At 38.7% G+C, this 18,945-nt stretch overlaps 1 protein-coding gene across 4 annotated transcripts in view; it reads right to left on the bottom strand.

The window, feature by feature from the left end:
- ZNF106 (zinc finger protein 106) overlaps nt 1-18,945 on the bottom strand; it is a 78,616-nt gene that overhangs the window by 56,544 nt on the left and 3,127 nt on the right. For 3 of the 4 annotated variants that reach the window (XM_077818825.1, XM_077818822.1, XM_077818823.1), the window contains exons 2-4: nt 9,056-9,138; nt 7,623-7,684; nt 286-486 (exon numbers count right to left, since the gene is read on the bottom strand). In XM_077818825.1, coding sequence (XP_077674951.1) covers nt 286-486; nt 7,623-7,684; nt 9,056-9,109 — 317 coding nt within the window. In that variant the 5' untranslated portion in view covers nt 9,110-9,138. Of the gene's footprint in view, nt 1-285; nt 487-7,622; nt 7,685-8,553; nt 8,627-9,055; nt 9,139-18,945 lie in introns of those variants that run through there. The other variant, XM_077818824.1, reaches the window with a different exon arrangement.

Below are 18,945 nucleotides of genomic sequence, written 5' to 3'. Positions count from 1 at the left end.
TGAAACTGTTTCACCTCTGCTGTGGACTAGGCTGAGCCTCATTTTCCAAGCACTGCAGTAAACCTCATAACTATCAGAACTGAAAATAATAAATGAAATGTTTGTGTTTAGACACACAAGCTGCATCCTACAGGTAGTTACTGTAAACTGCTCTTATGATCAGCATACTGGTTGCATGCAGACTGCACTTCAAACATACTTCTATCTTGGCAGCATTTCTCCATACCCACAACAGCTTTAAAGGAATTCTACCGTGTAACTTAAGAGAAGAAGAAGAATACTAACCGGTTCTGTTCCTTCCTTTGTTTGATTAATTGAATTAGTTCCTTGTCAAAGTACTCTTCATCAGCCTCTTCTTTCCCTTCGTCTTCCTCTCTGTCGTGAACATCGATATTGTCTTTGTGCAGCTGGCTGGAGATGTGCTTGGCATATGCTGACAAGCCAACCACTGTCACCCTGCACACCTGGCACTTGTGGTTGCTGTCCCTGGGGAAAGAGAGAGAGGATGGACATTCAATCCTTCCCTCAGGCATGGTAGACAACTCAGATCTTACTCTGTTTCCTCTGAATATGCCAATTTTCTTAACCAATTGCTTGTGCACTAGGCACTATAATTTTGCTCAATACACTAAAACTCTTTGAATTTTCTGGCTTTTCTTTTTTTCTATAGCAATTTTCCCCAACTTCTGGGGCTTTTTGTGGTCAATTTTTAGAGATTTTGTTCCAACAATCAAGAGGTAAAAAACTTGGGAATAGAGCAGTATAAACTGGTGGGGGTCAGGGAATTCTTCTTGGATTGTTGTACTCAAAATCTTATCAGAGGAAACATCGTGGGAGGAGGCAGAGTGGACGGCTTACAGAGCTAGCAGGAGCTGCTCTGAAGCACATCCATGGTGCCAGCTGCACTGGAGAAGCCTGGTGACAGTTTCTACATTTAATCTCTGCCTCATGCTTTCCCCCAGTGAAAGCTAGAAGAGGGAGGAGGGGGTATACTGCTACAGCCAATCCTAATACAGTGTAACCTAAACTGGGACAGCTGAGACCTCTGCTTGGAATTTAAAGACTCCATAGCACAGCAAGTGATGGGAGGGGTCTTCAGTTCACTGTACTTTATTTGGTTCAAATGATGCATGAGGTCTGCTTTCTACTTTAGAAGGCTTATCTTAAAAAATAAGAAATTATTTCAGTTGCAGGAAGTTGACAGCTGTGTCAGACAAATAGTTTTACTAAAGTGTCAGTGAAACTGCTAAAGTGTCAGTAAAACTATTATTAAAAAGAATCAAATCAGTATTTAATGTTTATTAAAAAGCCTACCATACAGTGCATGACCAATCCTGTAGTTAGTCTAATGGTTAAAAAAGTAAAAGATAAAATAGGTCCATTGGTAAGTTAAATAAAATTGATCAGAAAAAAAAGCATGTGTTCTGAGCCAAGCAAATAGGGTGGTGGGACTAACATAGTGCCCACTGCCTGCCTCACTAATGCTTTCTTGCACCCCACCGTCTTGTTTATAGAAGCAGCACTGAATGCTCCTATGTCTCAAATATAAAGATCATGTACTATAATGCCCAAACATATGAATGGAAATAAAGTGGGAAGTGGTGAGGAACCTGGGGTCCATGTAAAGATTAAAAGCAAAACTAAAAGCCACATTTAGACTAGTCATTGGGACAGATGAATTCTCCTGCCTTTTCCCAAAACAGAAATATAAGTGACTGGAGCTCAGTTCATTAGCTCACATCTAATATATTTAGAAAACTCAACTTGTGCATCAAAAGGTTAATACCAAATGAAATTTAAAAAACTTGCTTTGTATTAAAGCTTTATTCTACTTCATATGCTAATTGCCCTTACTGAAGAGATGAAAATTCCCCATCTCATGGATTGGAAACATCTTCATTATTCAGTTAAATGTTTCCATCAGAGGAACCAGAGGCTCAAGAATCTGGCCTCCACCTCTGCAGTTTCTAAAAGTATGAAAGAAATCCAGAAGGGGGGGGGGGAAGAAAAAAAAAAGTACCACTGACAAGATTTTAAGCCAGCATCCTTATCTGAGCCATACTTAAAGTGTCAACAGCTGGCTGTTAAATAAAGGTCTGTGCCTTTCAAAAGGGCTTTGAAATGAACAAGTGATTTAAAAAAGACATTTTTCTATTTTTTTCCTACTAGTAAAAATGTGATCTATAGTAACACAGTAAAGGTATTTAAACAGATCACTCGAACAGGCCATATGTTGAGGAAGTTTAATACAACCACCACTTTATACACTTAAATTGAGAGTCTCAGTTTCAAATAATTTGCAGAACAAGTGTGCAGTTGTAAGTAAAATACATATTTTTCTTCCTGTCAGCCCTACAAATTCAACCTGGGATTCGTGCACCAGACTGGGTCTTTCTTTTGCACACTCTACCAACAGTAATAAAGTTTCTGAAGTCACATTATGCTGTATGACATCTGTATTACCTCATCTTCAGTGGCTTAGCACAAGTTTAACCAACTGAAAGTTGGTTAACAATTTTGCTAATGCACAGGCAGGTACAGAATACAGCTCACTCTCTTAACTGCGTTAGCTATGAATTGCTAGGAATAAAATATAGTAAAGCTTACTTTTTGCTAAAATTGTCAAAAGAGACCAAACAGGGAGCAGGTGTCTAAACAGATGTCATTTTTACATACTTATTCATCATAGTAGAGCTACACTTTAAACGTAAGGACCTGTTAACTGGACATAAAAAATATTAAAGAAAAAAATAAAAGAAAAACCTAATGGTACCTATTATAATACTTGACATTTCTAGAAAATCTCAAAGTCCTTCACAAATACAGGTTTCAATTCCTCTGTAAGGTAAATATTATTCCCTTTTACTGATTGGTAGATTGAAGCAGAATGAGAGTTACTTTGGGCAAGGTTAAGTAGCAGGGCTGGGGACTGATTCTCCACTTCTTCACTCTGTCCAACTTCCAAATCAGCAGTTCCGAAACAGTGGCTCTTGAACCACCTGATCAGTGGTTCTCAAACTTTTGTATTGGTGACCCCTTTACATAGCAAGCCTCCAAGTGCGACCCCCCCTTATAAATTAAAAAACACTTTTTTTTTAATATTTAACACTATTATAAATGCTGGAGGTGAAGTGGGGCTGTGGGAGAAGGCTGACAGCTCGCGACCCCCCAGGTAATAGCCTCATGACTCCGAGGGGTCATGACCCCCAGTTTGAGAATCCCTGCACTAAATGGTCTGTGGAGAAATGGCTAATCACATGGTTATGACTCTCCTTGTTTTCAGCTGGTAAGCTTCAATAGAAGTCTAAAATACATTTAATACTTTCCTAACAGTACTTTTCCATGAAATGAAGCTCTAGTAGCCAAAGGAATGCTGTTTGTTCAACTTTAGCAGGGGAGGTAGTTGACATCATTATGACTAGAACAAAAGTGGCCCACACTATGAAAGTGTGTGAGAACCTTACTTATTTCTGATGCGTATTTCAGTATGTACACTGAATAATCTCTGTCCAAACTGAAGTGCCGTTGCACTTTCAGTTTTATCTGGAAAACAGTCATGAAGTCATTCATGGAACTAGACATCATGTGTATCATAATATTTAAGATTACTGCTAAAGTTTCTTGCCCATTATATAGGAGAACACTAAGAAGAAATGCAAGTCAAGGGCAAGAGCCATATACCTGAGGACTTAACAGTCTCCATGTAAATGTGACTTTTCTCCAGAATTTAAATTTTCATTTAAAAAGTAAAGTAGTGGTTTCAAGAAGAGACAGAAAGGTAGTGGCAGCTTAATGCTCAATAGTCCTAAAGGGAGGCAGCACAAGACTAGGATGGAACCAGATGCATCTTTTGGCAAGCACAAGATCCTGAGTCCCAGACATGCCGAAGGAAAGAGCTTGTTGAAAAACTGAGAATTTTGCAGAAAATCTGAAGTTAGATGAATATACGCGATAAGTGACAAAATGCTAGAACAACCCACCAACCCATATGAAGAGACTTAGTTTTCAGAGGCAAGATGTAAAGGCTCATGCTAAGTCTCTTTGAGTGAGGCAGACACCACTCAGATTTCTGAATTCTTGTCCAAAACAGAATTCTTACAAAATACGATCGTCTCATTGGAAAGTGACGTTATAACTAGGGTCCCATGTACTCCATTGAGCAATGTATCTTACAGAATTCACCTCTTGCCACACAATTGTGCTCAAGAATTTAATTTTTCACTTACAATTTTAGCCCTCATGGTTACGAAATTAACTTTAAAAATGCAAACAAAGTTTAAACCAATGCAGTTATGTCTTCCTCTGCAGACAAACTCAAAAGTGTGAACTGACTCATGCCAATGGGGTGTTAACCCTGAAGCCTACAGATAATATAAATGTTAATGTAACCCATGCTAACAGTGTAGCTCTTTGTCCCCTCTATTAGCTAGTCCACGTACTGAGCTACTTCAAGTCTCCGTCCTGGAGGCTACCCCATGTCTTTTACATAAATTGTGAAATTCCATGTAGCTTTCTAGAAGTCCAAATTGAGAAAGAGAAAGAAAGTTTGTAAACTAAACAATTTACTATCCATTTTGATTCTCAAGTATAAGAACTAAGTCTGCCAGAGCACAGATTCCTTTCTTGTAGGAAGAGATCCGAATAAAAGTAATGGAAACACTTCGAAGGCAGAATGAAAGACTGACATTAAAATCAAGCTCTTTCATCTCTGATGCTAAGAAAATGGAAAACTACAAAGTTACTAAACCTTTTGAAATTTCACAATATCAGATACAATGGAAATCTGAAATTTTCCTTTTCATCTAAAACCAAGATTTCACAAAGAATACAACAGGATGACAATACAGAGTTAAATACAGAATTCAATAGATGACCTAATCTCCGGATGGTAAAAGTGATGAAAGGCATGCAGTTAAATAAAAAAAACCCCAAAACCCGGGGGGGGGGGGGGGGGGGGAGAACAACCCCCCCTCCCCCAGACCAGATTCACTTCCTCCCCCGGGCCCAACCTGAAGAATGTTGGGATAAATCCATTTGATGAGGGGGAAGTTTATTACACAATGTGCATGATCCATTTTGAAGCACTTCTAGGTCAAGTGTGTGTATTTATATTATATATAATTTTTAAAGAATTAAACTGATAGCTAGTGTTAGCTGAAATGTGGCAGGACTTTAAAGTTCAACAGTAGCTGAGAGAGGAGCTATCAGCTGGGGGGAAACTGTGCCCTAGAAATTCAAACACAAAATGGAAGACTAAGACTTATTTAAGTTGCCATCTGCACCATGTTTAGCTCTTGAATCTACCCCAGCCTCAGCAATTGCTAAAGTATTCAGAATCATTATCACATGCTGAAAGAAAAGATCCACTAAAGGGAATACTTTAAAAATTAGCCAGAACATAGAAGCTTGAGACAAACCGCTAAAGTTAATGTTGATGACACAGGGGTATCTGAGCAACCACTTCTCAGCTGTTCACCAACAGAACACATGTCCTCTACTGCTGAGAATCAGAACAGATGAGAGGCAGAAATAAGGTGCTTTTGATTCCAGGCACAATTTCATGCCTTTCCTATTTCCGAAGAGACATAGGGCAGAATGGGGAAAGACAACAGAGTGAGGAAGTGCTTTTTAAAAAAAGCATCACTGGTGATTCAGAAGGGTAACAGAACAGAGAGATTAGAAAAAAAAAGAATGAACAGAGGATTGAACAGGGAAGATAGAGAAGGACAAAAAAAGAAGAAGGAATGGTGGGAGAGTCTGGGTATGAGGGGGTCTGCATGCATAGGAGTTGGGCATATGGGGGAGCAGCTCCCTGTACAGGAATCCCTCACCATGCAGCTGAGGAGCAATGGGTGCAGGAAGCAGGGGGAGAGGGGCATTTGCAGAGCTTCCTGCAGCTGGGGAAGAAATCTGGGGTGGGTTTGACCTGGCCCCGGATGCTGTGCAAGGGAAGAGGAAGTCCCGTCCTCCCCAGCCCAGCTGGGACTAGCAGCTGAGCCCAGCACAGGGAAGGAGCCACCAGCCATGTCTTGCCCAGTCCTGCCTTTTGCCCCACAGTGTTTACCTCTCTGCTGGCTGCCCTGGGCACCCGAAACATACTGCAGGGGAAGGTCATTTTTCTGCAGGGAAGCAAAGAAATCTGTGGGAGACATACATTCTGTGCATGTGCAGTGGCGCAGAATTCCCCCTTTTCCACTCAGCTTATCTAGAACACCATTAGCCTTTGAGAGTGAAGGATCATTTGGATTTTAGGTGGTTATTTTTTAAATATACAGTAGGCCTGGCTTGACACAAGTAACTTGCCTAATTTCTTAGTGAGCATAATTGGGAAGGTGAATGGAACGTTAAATTGTAAATAAGGGCTTGACAGGAGGTCTGTGCTAACTAAGATAAGCAACAATACCTTGATGGAGACTATGGACAAGATAAACCTGGAATGTAAAGATCAGTTTGCATGTGAACAGCATATGGACAGAGAACGATTTACACAGATTGGTTCCTGCAAAGTAACGAAGCCAATCCAAAAAGTGTCATTTCATGTATAGCAAATGCATCATATTGTGTAAATGCATATAATGGAAGAGGCTGTCTGTGTAACTCTGGATGTGTGGTACAGCCTGTACCCTCTGTGATCAACTCAGGATAGCTTTGCTATATGTCAAATAAAGGAATGTGAGCGACGAAATCCAGAGTCAAACAGTGTGTTGGATCCCAGGAAATTCGATGAAGCATTCTCCCAGAACGGGACAAGGTGTTCTGGATAAGCTGAGTGGAAAAAGTTTCAAGGGGAATCCCACCATAAACTTTTTAAAAAATGCATATGGTATAAATACTTGATTTGAAGGTCAGAGGCTGTACGGTACAGTAAAACAGGACACTGCCTGGGACTCAGGAGAACTAGGTTCTACTCCCAGCTCTGCCATTAACCTGCTGTGCAACCTTGAGCAAGTCATTTCAACTCGCTGTGCCCATTTCCCCTCCTGTCCTTCATCATTCTAATTTAATCAGATTGTCAACTCTTCAGGTAAGGAATGTCTCTTACTATGTGCTTGTACAGCTTCCATCACAATGGGGCACTGTTCTGAGTTGGAGCCTCTATGTACTAAATGTCTGAATTTCAGATTAAACGTGGGGTTGAGTACAAATTGGAATGTCTAACTCTAAACTTGCAGAGTCTTAATCATCCTGCACAACAACTTTTTTTCTTTTCTTTTTTTAAATAAAAATAAGATTTTATTTATGATCCCCATGATTTGGATTTTCCAGGTGATTTAGCCCACCAGCATATTAGGCATTTGAATTTAAACTAACTATAGGAACAGATATATTGTAAGAAAGTACAAAAATACCAAACTACAGCCCAAGCTAACAGTTGAAGCAAGTTGTATAGATTTAGGGAGAAATCCCATGCTCCTAACAGGGACATGTCCTCACGGCTATTAAGATCTTTAGTATCTATTAGAAAGGCACAAAGAAATGCGCTTTATAGAAACAGTTAATTCTTAATCTATCTTCTCTCTTTAAATTCAATTTAGCTTGCGTGGGAAATAAGGCTATTTAGTTCCCCAAAAGCATGACATGTAAACTGAACTGAACGGCAGTTTTCATGATCATTCTCATACCTTCCTTTCAGATTTTCAAGTTCTCTGTGATGAAGCATGCTTCTCATGTGTTCATCCATCTCCTACAAAAGAAAGAAAAAAGCATCTCATGATTCATTCTACTCTGCACGAGGATATATTCTGCTCTAATAGGTCCTCTCTATCTCTTTTGATGGTGGTGTCACCCTGAGGAATTACCCACTAAGTTTCCTTCCATAGGATTGATCTTTGTGATTCATATAGAAGGAGGCAGAGCTCCAGAAGGTAGATATAGAAAAGCGTACATGGAATGAGGCAACGGCTCTGACTTCAATGTGTTCCACTCCTTTCCAGAAAAGTAACTGTACAACAATTATTCCTTTAAAAAAAAAATTCCATAACATAAATAATCTTAGTTTGGCTCTTTTTTGTTTTAAACACCCCCCCCAAAAAGTCAAAATATTTTCAACATTAGGGTTGCTTAATTCTGCCCTTGTGTGTGTATATGCACTATGATACACTGTTACTATATATCAACACACACTGCTTTGCTCTGCAGGACCTGTTTCATTCGGTGAGCATTCTAGACACAACTCAGACATGCACAGTGAATTGGTTTTGGATTTAAAACAACTGACTCATTCACTGCAGTCATTGTATAACGTGCTGCAAATGAGGCAAATGTCTGCTAGAAGAGGAAGAACACTCATGTTAAGAAACAGGAATGAGACCCAGAAGATCCATTTTCTTTTCCTGCGTAGAACACAGACACTTGGAAAAATGGCCATCCTTCTCTCTCTGCCTCTCAGATCCTCATTAATAAAATGGGAATAGCCCTTTGTCCCTATTAAAGTGTTATGAAAATAAAAGTAATTACTGTTTGTGAGACACTCTGATACTGCATTGATAAGCATTACAGGAAAGTCTAAGGAAAAAAAAATTCCACCTACAGTGCAGGGTTTGGAAGACATACCGTAAACAAGCCACAGGCATATACCAAACGATGATGATGAGAAAATGAGCTGCCTCAATTGATAAACGTCCTTCTGACATATTGAAAGGTGTAGGGACCCATCACAAAGACCAAAATATGATTATGTCATAAGACACACTCTGAATGCACAAGGGAACAGAATTAAGGCTGAGGGGGTTTCTGAGGGCTTGACTTACAACTTTCATACAGTTTTTAATACAATCATAAAAAAGATGACATTAAAACTTGAAAGCCATGAATATTTTTAATACTTAATGAGACTGTATATCCAGTACATGGTCTAACTGAGGAAGAGGCTATAAGGAAGTACTGAAACAATTCTATTTCATTCAATAGACCTGAAGATCTCTATCAGTTTCTGATACAAAAAGTTATCTTTACAGTTTCTTTTTAAAAAAAAGGAAATGTTTCTCCCATGCTGCATATAGCCAGATCTCCACATACAAAGATACTAGCCTTGCAAATTCATTTTATTTTTTACCTTTTTTGAGCTGTACACGATGTGACACAGTATGCATTTTCGTTCTCGAGCCATGACTACATTGGACAGCTTTTACCCCAAACCTGAAAATAGAAAAAGAGATCCTGGATACTGTTTCCTATCAGTCCAGTTGTCTTGAAGATATTAAAAATAAGAGCTCCTTCTCACAAGAGGACCATACTGAAATGTCTCTGTGTCTCCTCCCACCCTTTAAAAAGCACCTCTCACACCTATGTATGGCTTACATTTTCAACTGGCACATAATTTATTTTAAGTAGTCATCTAAAAACTACATAGCCAAAAAAAAAAAAAAAAGTACTGAGAGATCAGATTCTTGTTCCACAAGCAAGCGGGGTTCGAAGCACTGAAAGCAGTCATGCAATTAGCTTGGCAAGGAAGAAAGTCTATCATAGTCTGAAGAAAAGGAGTACTTAGTCTCTAAGGTGCCACAACAAATTTGAGCATAAGCTTTCGTGAGCTAAAGCTCACTTCATCGGATGCATTCAGTGGAAAATACAGTGGGGAGATTTATATACATAGAGAACATGAAACAATGGGTGTTACCATACACACTGTAACGAGAGGGGCAAAGGGGCATTGCTGGCACATGATGGCATATATCAGCCTGGACCAGTCCACACAAGGGATCCACTTCCTGGACACTATGGCGCTAATAAGCGATGGTCACATAAACACCACCCTATACTGGAAACCTACTGACCGCTATTCCTACCTACATGCCTCCACCTTTCACCCAGACCACACCACACGATCCATCGTCTACAGCCAAGCTCTAAGATACAACTGCCTCTGTCTGAGGGGTTGGAGCAAATGCGAACACCTACAAGATATCTATCAAGCATTCTTACAACTACAATACCCACCTGCTGAAGTGAAGAAACAGACTGACAGAGCTAGAAGAGTACCCAGAAGTCACCTACTACAGGACAGGGCCAACAAAGAAAATAACAGAACGCCACTAGCCATCACCTTCAGCCCCCAACTAAAACCTCTCCAACGCATCATCAAGGATCTACAACCTATCCTGAAGGACGACCCATCACTCCCACAGATCTTGGGAGACAGGCCAGTCCTTGCTTACAGACAGCCCCCCAGCCTGAAGCAAATACTCACCAGCAACCACACAACAGAACCACTAACCCAGGAACCTATTCTTGCAACAAAGCCCATTGCCAACTGTGTCCACATATCTATTCAGGGGACACCATCATAGGGCCTAATCACATCAGCCACACTATCAGAGGCTCGTTCACCTGCACATCTACCAATGTGATATATGCCATCATGTGCCAGCAATGCCCCTCTGCCATGTACATTGGCCAAACTGGACAGTCTCTATGTGAAAGAATAAATGGACACAAATCAGACGTCAAGAATTATAACATTCAAAAACGAGTCGGAGAACACTTCAATCTCTCTGGTCACTTGATTACAGACCTAAAAGTTGCAAATCTTCAACAAAAAAACTTCAAAAACAGACTCCAAGGAGAGACTGCTGAATTGGAATTAATTTGCAAACTGGATACAATTAACTTAGGCTTGAATAGAGACTGGGAGTGTAAGGGTCATTACACAAAGTAAAACTATTTCCCCATGTTTATTTCCTCCACCCCCACCCCCAGACGTTCCTGTCAACTGCTGGAAATGGCCCACCTTGATTATCACTACAAAAGGTTTACACACACACACACACACACACACACACACACCCTCTCCCCTCCCCCGGCTCTCCTGCAGGTAATAGCTCATCTTAAGTGATCACTCTGGTTACAGTGTGTATGGTAACACCCATTGTTTCATGTTCTCTGTGTATATAAATCTCCCCACTGTATTTTCCACTGAATGCATCCAATGAAGTGAGCTTTAGCTCACGAAAGCTTATGCTCAAATAAATTTGTTAGTCTCTAAGGTGCCACAAGTACTCCTTTTCTTTTTGCGAATACAGACTAACATGGCTGCTACTCTGAAACCTATCATAGTCTGGATGGTCACAAAAGAGATACTTAAGGAATTATCCTAAAGAGCTAAATGTAGATAAACAAAGGCAACTACAGATTGAAGAAAAATGCTACTTGCTAAATTTGTTTTTAAATATATTAAATGAATTTCCATGATAAAAGAAAATGGTCTTTAATAACTAATTTAATCAGACATGCTCATAACAATCTAGGTTATAACAGATGGCGATAGATTTATTTATGTAATAGGATAAAATATTGTTCTCTCCTTATTCTCACAAGTCATTAAGTAACACTAAGCAACAGAAAAAAAAAAATAGACAGTCCCCTACAAATATTGCCCATTTCTAGATCAATGACTGGCAAAAAGTATCCCTCATCTTAAAGTGAGGAGAAACAGACAGGGGAAAGAAAAAAATATCATGCAGTGCTGTGCTAATGCTGTCAGACATACATAAATCTTGTGAACAAGACATTATTTAGCCACCTTCAAAGTGTTGCTATTTTACAGATAAGCATTTCTATAAGGGCTAGTTTAGCCAAGGCTGCAAAATTTATAGTCATAAGTGACCCCAATTTAACAGGGAATCTCCAACCACTATTCCCCAAACTCTCTTGACAAATACACAGTGCAGTTCAGAAATTATTATTTAATCTTACCCTAGGACAACATTAAACCCTCAGTATCTGGCATAGCTTAGAAGTTTCAGGCACATAGCTGGGTAGGGATAGGATGCACAATGAATATTGACTCTTGCAGTTGTGGGGCCAATCAAATGGCTTTGCAGGTGGAGCCCATATATGCCTGAACCAGCTCTGAGCAATAATTGCATTCTAATTCAGCATTTCATGAAATGACCGGAAATTCAAAATATGGTTCCTTCAAGTCCTTCATTCTTCCCAATTTAGTATTTTGCAGTAGATAACTATAAATGTCACTAGCAGCTGTTGAGTGTAACCAAAACTCAGAATGGTCTCCCCATCGGTCATTTCAATCCTCAGTCATCATAATGTAAACGACATTCCCTCTAAAAACAAAACAAAACCAAAACTTGGCCTGATCATACTGAAATAAATGCATGCATGCATTTAAACATGTAAGACTCAATCATGAAGACTACCAAGTATACCAGTTACTCAGCGTGCATTACTGGTGTGCCACTCTTGCATTTACTGAAATGTACATTTGCTTCACAAGGAAAATTAACATACACATGAAAACACTATCAGGTACATAACCACTTTATTTGAATGTTTAATGACTGAAAGACATTTATATCTGGGATACTTTGTTTTGAAATAGGTACTAAAGCATGATCAGGTCTAGAGTTTAGCATCTCCGTATGGCAAAGTTTAGTGGAAAGTCATAAACTGAATATGACTATTAGATGTTTGCATACCAAATACACTTGCCTTCATTAGAGGTCAAAGTGAAGTTTTAGAACCAAGTATTTGGGGTTATTCAAAGACACTTCTAAAAAACTGTTCAAATTTTGTAAGTACGTAAAACAGCTAAACAAAATGTTTCCATGCTTCTCAAAAGAAATTCAAATTTGGGCTGAGAACAATTATGAAAAATTTTGCACTTAAGCATAATTTTATGGCATGTTAATAAGCATGTGAGAACAGGAGCTCAGAACGGATCAGCACACTTTCTACTACAGATGAGGCATTATTCATTGTAAGATCCAAGTGACAAAAGTACAAACATCTCTTTAAAATGCAAGAAACTTATTTTAATGTGATTAATATAAGGATATTATTGAAACACAGAGGTGCTAATCCTTGTACTGATTACAGATGGCTTCCTTCTGTGTAAGAATCTGTTCTGCTTTCCCAATATTCTTTACCAGTGCTACGTTGTAGTTTAATGGAATAACGCCCACATGTGTTTAGGATATTGCTTCAAATTAGCTGAGCATGTCCGGAATTTGTCAGACATTAGTGCAAAAGGTGACATGGGACACAATAGGGACAAAGAGGTCAGCAGGGTATGTGTGGCTATTGGCCCCAGGTAAGTGTGTAACATTAAAATGACTTAACAAGTAGAGCTAAAATAGCACCTGCTTTGGCTAATTAAAACATATCATGGTAACTATACACGATTACAGGAAGAGTTTAAGGCTCCCTCTAACTGGCCAATCAACTGGGCATTGCTTATTACAGAGTACTAAAAATACTAACTGAATTCAATTACTATTGGCTGTTGCTATGAAAGCACAAACAGTTGTGTCTCTGCAGAGAGAGACAGACTCTTGGAGCTGGAGCATTCAGAGAGGCTCCAGGGTCTAGGAGACATTGTAGGTGACTAGGAGACAGGAGGCCCAACCTTTATTTCCAGCTCAGCCACTGATTCACTGTACAAACTGGGGAAAGTCACTATCTTTCTCTTGCTTAATTTTCTCCCATCTCCTCCAAAGGAACCTTTGCAAGACTCACCTTTCTAAAGTGCTTTGAAGTTGTGCAAAAAGTACAATAAGTTAAAGTATTATCTACAATAGTTTCCTTAGGCTTGGTCTACTTAGTGTGACATAGCTATGGCATGCATGGATGTGACAAACCCATATGCCTGAGCACCATAGCATAGATACAGCTGGGTCAATGAAAAAATGCTTCCATCGACTTCGCTATCATCGCTTGAGGAAGTAGAGTTCTACAGTGATGGGAAAAATCCGTTCCATCATCATAGGACATGCTTACACTATGGTGGTACCATATCTATGCATCTGTGGCATAGTGCAAACTTGGCCTTACTGATTACATAACAGTGTTGAGATCCAGGGAGATCTTGGATACAAATCTTAGCTGAGCCATTTACTCCATGTGTAACTTCAGTCAAGACAGTTGACCTTCTTTGTACCCAAGTCAGTCTAGCTATAAAGCAGTTAAAACAAAGAATCAGGTGCTCAATACTCCAGCACAAGCAGAACTTTCTACATAAGTATGCTATTTTTTTTTTAAAAGGGAAAAAGATAACTGATACATTTTCAATACTAGATAACCTCCAGGCTTAGCCAGAGTCAATCATTTTTGCCTTGGACACCTACAATCTACTGAATAGTTTCAGATATATGATTATAAGAGTGGAAAATGTGTGATAATATAAATAAGAGTCTGGATCAACCATGACCAAAAAGAAATTTGAGACACATTTTTGTGAGTACTACCTGGGAAAGCAGGATGTTTCAATATCAGGAGCTAGTGCTCCTTTGCTCCATACACTTGGATTTTAGGGAAATAATGTTCCCAAACTGTGGTTTAAAGAGGAAAAATATGCATTTTACCATCATCTGGGGCCATCTTAACTGTGATAAGTTGATTCTGATGTGCCTGTGGCTTGCAAGTTTAAAAAGTGAGAGCGTGTATGAGTAATACAAACTTATTGAATCAACTAGAGCAAATCATAGGGAATAAATCTCTTACATGAAGAGACTGGAAAACATTTCTGGCAACCAAAAATGGTCTAAATAGAAAATATAAGGCATTAAACTACTTCCTGTCATAATATTCATTAGCCTATAACTACTGCTCAGATGTCCAACCTTGGCAAATAGCATACGTTAAAAATGTATGTCAAAGCTAAATTTGCTACAGATCAATGGCTGAATATTCTGACTATATAAAGCCACAGCTGAAGTGGAGTGTGAGGACTGCCTAACATACCAGCTGCTTGGAAATCCTCAGGACTTCTCAAAGAGATCTTTAGTTCAAGCTCCCACATAAGCACATTCATCTTTTAGACAGTCCTAGCAGATAGAACATATGTTCTATTGCTTGAAAAACCTGGGAGACCTAGAAGTTCATCTCTGCAATGCAGACTGCCTTGGTGCTGTTCTCAGCCAGGAAGGTGCAGAGTGCTTTTGCTAAATTAATGACAGGTTTCAGATTAACAGCCGTGTTAGTCTGTATTTGCAAGAAGAAAAGGAGGACTTGTGGCACCTTAGAGACTAACCAATTTATTTGAGCATAAGCTTTCGTGAGCTACAGCTCACTTCACTGGATGCATCCGATGAAGCGAGATGTAGCTCACGAAAGCTTATGCTCAAATAAATTGGTTAGTCTCTAAGGTGCCACAAGTACTCCTTTTCTTTTTGCTAAATTAGTGACCCCACTCTGCCCCCGCAACTGATCACACAAGTTCTGTAGTCCAATGAGAGTCCCACTGCCTTCCCATCTTTAAGGCAACTGTAGTATTTGCAGGACCACAAGAAAGGAGAAGGGACAGGATTACAAAGAGGTAATCCACAACAAAGGGCTTTGGTAAAAGTATTAGTTGGCTTAGGGAGGAAAAGATGGGGGGAGGTCACTGCTGACTTCAGCAGTACTCTCAGCCTATTTGAGCAAGAGACTGTGAAAAGGGCTGAGTTCTAATAAAGCACTGCAAAGAACCACTGCTCAGCTGCACCATATTTAGTTTCAAGATTGCTGATCATCCGATTTCAGGTCACTCTGCCCATCCACTCATAGTCATATAGAAGATTCTGTGAAGTAATACTCAGCCTTCAAAGCCTTTACACTTCCACCTAAAATAATATGGCAAAAGGGAAATTGCTGGGCACCTTAGGCCCAAAATTCAGGTCCCTATAATTAAGAATTTATGATGCTTAATATTAATAGAGGTAGGCTTTTTTTTTTGTTTTAACTTAAGGAAGATGGCTGTTTGTATTTAAATATTCCCCTGCAGGGTATGCAGCATCAACACTGAACTACACAGTCTGCTTATTCAAAGTGCTAAACAAAACAAATGAGAACCAAAAAGTTAAAACAGCTATACAAAATTGAAACTGATCATTTTATTTTCATTCTCCAAGCCCTCTGAAATGCAAAACGAAAACAGATAGCATAACAGAATGTAAATGAGAGTTTCAAAGTTTTCGGTTTGTCATCTAAACTGTTACTAGCATAAATTGTCTTGCTTATCTAACAATATTTTAACCAACATGTCTGTTTAATAATACCAATTATTTAAGTATTGTAGATTGTGCTCTTCACCAATTCAGCTCTGAAACTCTGCATAGAGCAGTTTTTCCTTTTACAGCAAAGCTCTCTTTCAGAAAAAAAAATAAAAAAATTAATTCCTAGGGACTCAAAATCTGAAACCTGCAACGGGACAACAAAAGCTATGCATCCATTTTTTCACTTAACCTTAAAGAAGCGTCCTCTAAATATACACTTTTGCCCAGGTTGCTGTGGAACCAGATTACAAATTTAGATTTTTTGAAGCCCTGATTCAAAAGTAACGGACAAAAGAAAAGTGAATATATTTTTGTCAGAGGTGGATGTAAAAGTTTAATAACTTCAGTGTTAAAGTGTTAAGACGTTTCACCCTTACCATCCAAGCCTTAATTTTTTTTTGTAATATATTTATCCTTACAAAACCCCTTGTAGGGAGGAACTATTATACCCATTTTACTACTTAAGAACTGAGGCACACAGATTAAGTGATTTGCCCAAAGTCACAAAGGAAGCCTATTGTGGAGCAGGGAAATAAATCCAGGTATCCTGAGTTCTAGGCATTCCGAGTTCTAGGCTAGCCAACTAATTATTAGCATCCCATCCTTCCTCTAGTATATATACACACACGTAACATTTTAATTTCTTTGCACATATCACAACTGTATAACTCATGAAACAACAAGCACCAAAAACCAAGATGCTCAAGTTGTTTTGGGTAACTATTGTTTTATAAGATAACTGATATTCACCTATAAGTTAGACTGATTATAGCAAGTTGAGTGCATGCTGGCATATGTTGGCATTTGATAATGTGTTTTTCAATATGTGACCATCTGTGAAAACTAATATTGGGGAGTTTGATGCTTCTGGAAAGAGGTCTGCCAGTCCTTATTATGAGGATTTCAGTTAGCCGTTCAGTCACACATGAAGGCTGCATTATAGTGGGCAAAATGGTGTAACACGCATCCATCCACACCAGCTTTTCCAGGCACTCAAGTTAGAGTTAAACACATGCTTAAGTACCTTGTTGAACTGGGGTTTAGATACACTATTCCACTGCAAGGAAAAGAGCCAGGTAACCATTTCATGCTATGGGTGCTTGTGCAAGGGTTTCCCTTATTTAGTACAGATATACTTCAAGATCCCAGAAGTTGCAACACAAAAGTTAACAGCCATTAGTTACTGGCAATGGGTCCCTATGACTTTCCCTCAACTAAAACTGAGAACATCTTAACAACTAAAGTGGATGGGACAGACATTTTCCAACATCAAAAGAAAACAAAAGCAAGAAAGTGTGACAGAAGCTTGGTGCAATATGCTAGACATCTCATGTCTATCACACTTTCCACTACATCTGAAAAATGTTTCTCATCTATGCGAGAAGTTAAACCATCTTTCAACACCAGTTTTCAAGAAAACCTTTAAACAGGATTTCTTCTGATCTGTTCCTAGCAATAGCTGTTTATTGAAGAGGGATCTTGAATTTGGAAGAAAAAATTAGTAAAATTTAATGGAAAAATCAGTTACAACATACAAGGGGTGAAAACTTCTACAAAATTGAGAAATTCCTTGCAACATACAATATTTTCTTCTATAATTTTCCTGTTGCCCTGCTAAAACTGATTATAAAAAAAAGAAAGAAAAACCCTGTATCACCACCTGGTGGCAGAATTAATCATAGAAGCTTCCAACTACTTGATGCTAAAAGAGACTTTTATGAATTTAAATTTGTCCCAAATATTCGATTTTGCAAAGACAAACTTTAATAAAACGTAAGACCAAGATAAATTGACTCACTTTACCAATCTGTTAAATGAAGATTACAACATTCCTACAGAGCAGATAAATTAAGATCAACATTTGTATAGCACTTTGAATATGAAAAGCAATACATAAGTGCTAAGTGTTATTCTCAGTGATGGATATGGGAGTCATATAAATTAAGATAGTCTGGTGGCCTCATAAGAGAAATATTGACTATAAAGTGAAATATATTTTGCTCACAGTGATTCAGATATTAAGATACCATTAGTTTACAGCCAGCCACTGGTTTGATTCATTCTTGGCCTCTGAACTGGAAGTATGAGACTGGAACACCTCTTATTAATGAAATCAAACATGTGACATTAGTCTATATTGAAGGGGGCGGAGGGACACATATGCCAATGCTTAAAGTAGTTGTCTTTCACCCTTGTTAGCAGTTTCAGCAGAGTGGCCATGAAAACTGAGTTACCCTCTCATAATCCTTCCAGTTCAGAGTTGAGGCACATTTGTGATGTGCAGGCAACCTAGAAATCCATTTGCCATGGGAAAAAAAGAGGAATTTGCATTTCTCTGTTTAAAAAAAAATTTTAAATTTTGTGGAAAAATAAAAACATTAACTAAAGTTTACTGAAAATACAAGTTTCGCTTATTCAATGTACACAACCTCCAACTCCTGGGGTTGATTTCTGAATGTGCTTTAAATTTACACAGCTAACCATACGCCAATAAATTGCTTCTGGTTACTCAATGGCATATAGGGGTTCATATTTTAATGCATCTCAAATTTCACTTCAGCCTACAGACATGAGTAATGCAAGTTATGAAAAATCACCCCTAAAGACTGAGTTTGGCAAGGACAAAGTGCACGCTGATGGTAGTGTGCTGTTTTGTACTGTATGCAGCAAGTCTGTAGATTACATTCAAAATCAGACAATTGTATAACACATGAAACACGCTAAACAAACTGAATGCAAAGCAGAGGCTGAAACAGCAGGACCATCAACAACAGTAAAGAAACAATGCACTGTGACTGGATCATACTGTTAATTTTATTTTGTAGTAATGATTGATGGCACTGGTAGGCTTCAAACTTGCTTAAAAATTGTAAATATATAAATACAATATTGTGATCAACTCAGTGTTTACAGGACAGGGATCTAAGGGTACACCTACATTGCAAAAAAAATAATA

Source organism: Eretmochelys imbricata, chromosome 6 (genome assembly GCF_965152235.1).
Source record: "Eretmochelys imbricata isolate rEreImb1 chromosome 6, rEreImb1.hap1, whole genome shotgun sequence".
NCBI classification, from domain to species: Eukaryota; Metazoa; Chordata; order Testudines; family Cheloniidae; genus Eretmochelys; species Eretmochelys imbricata.
Note: the sequence above shows the minus strand (reverse complement) of the source record. Positions and strands in the feature narration are given on the sequence as shown.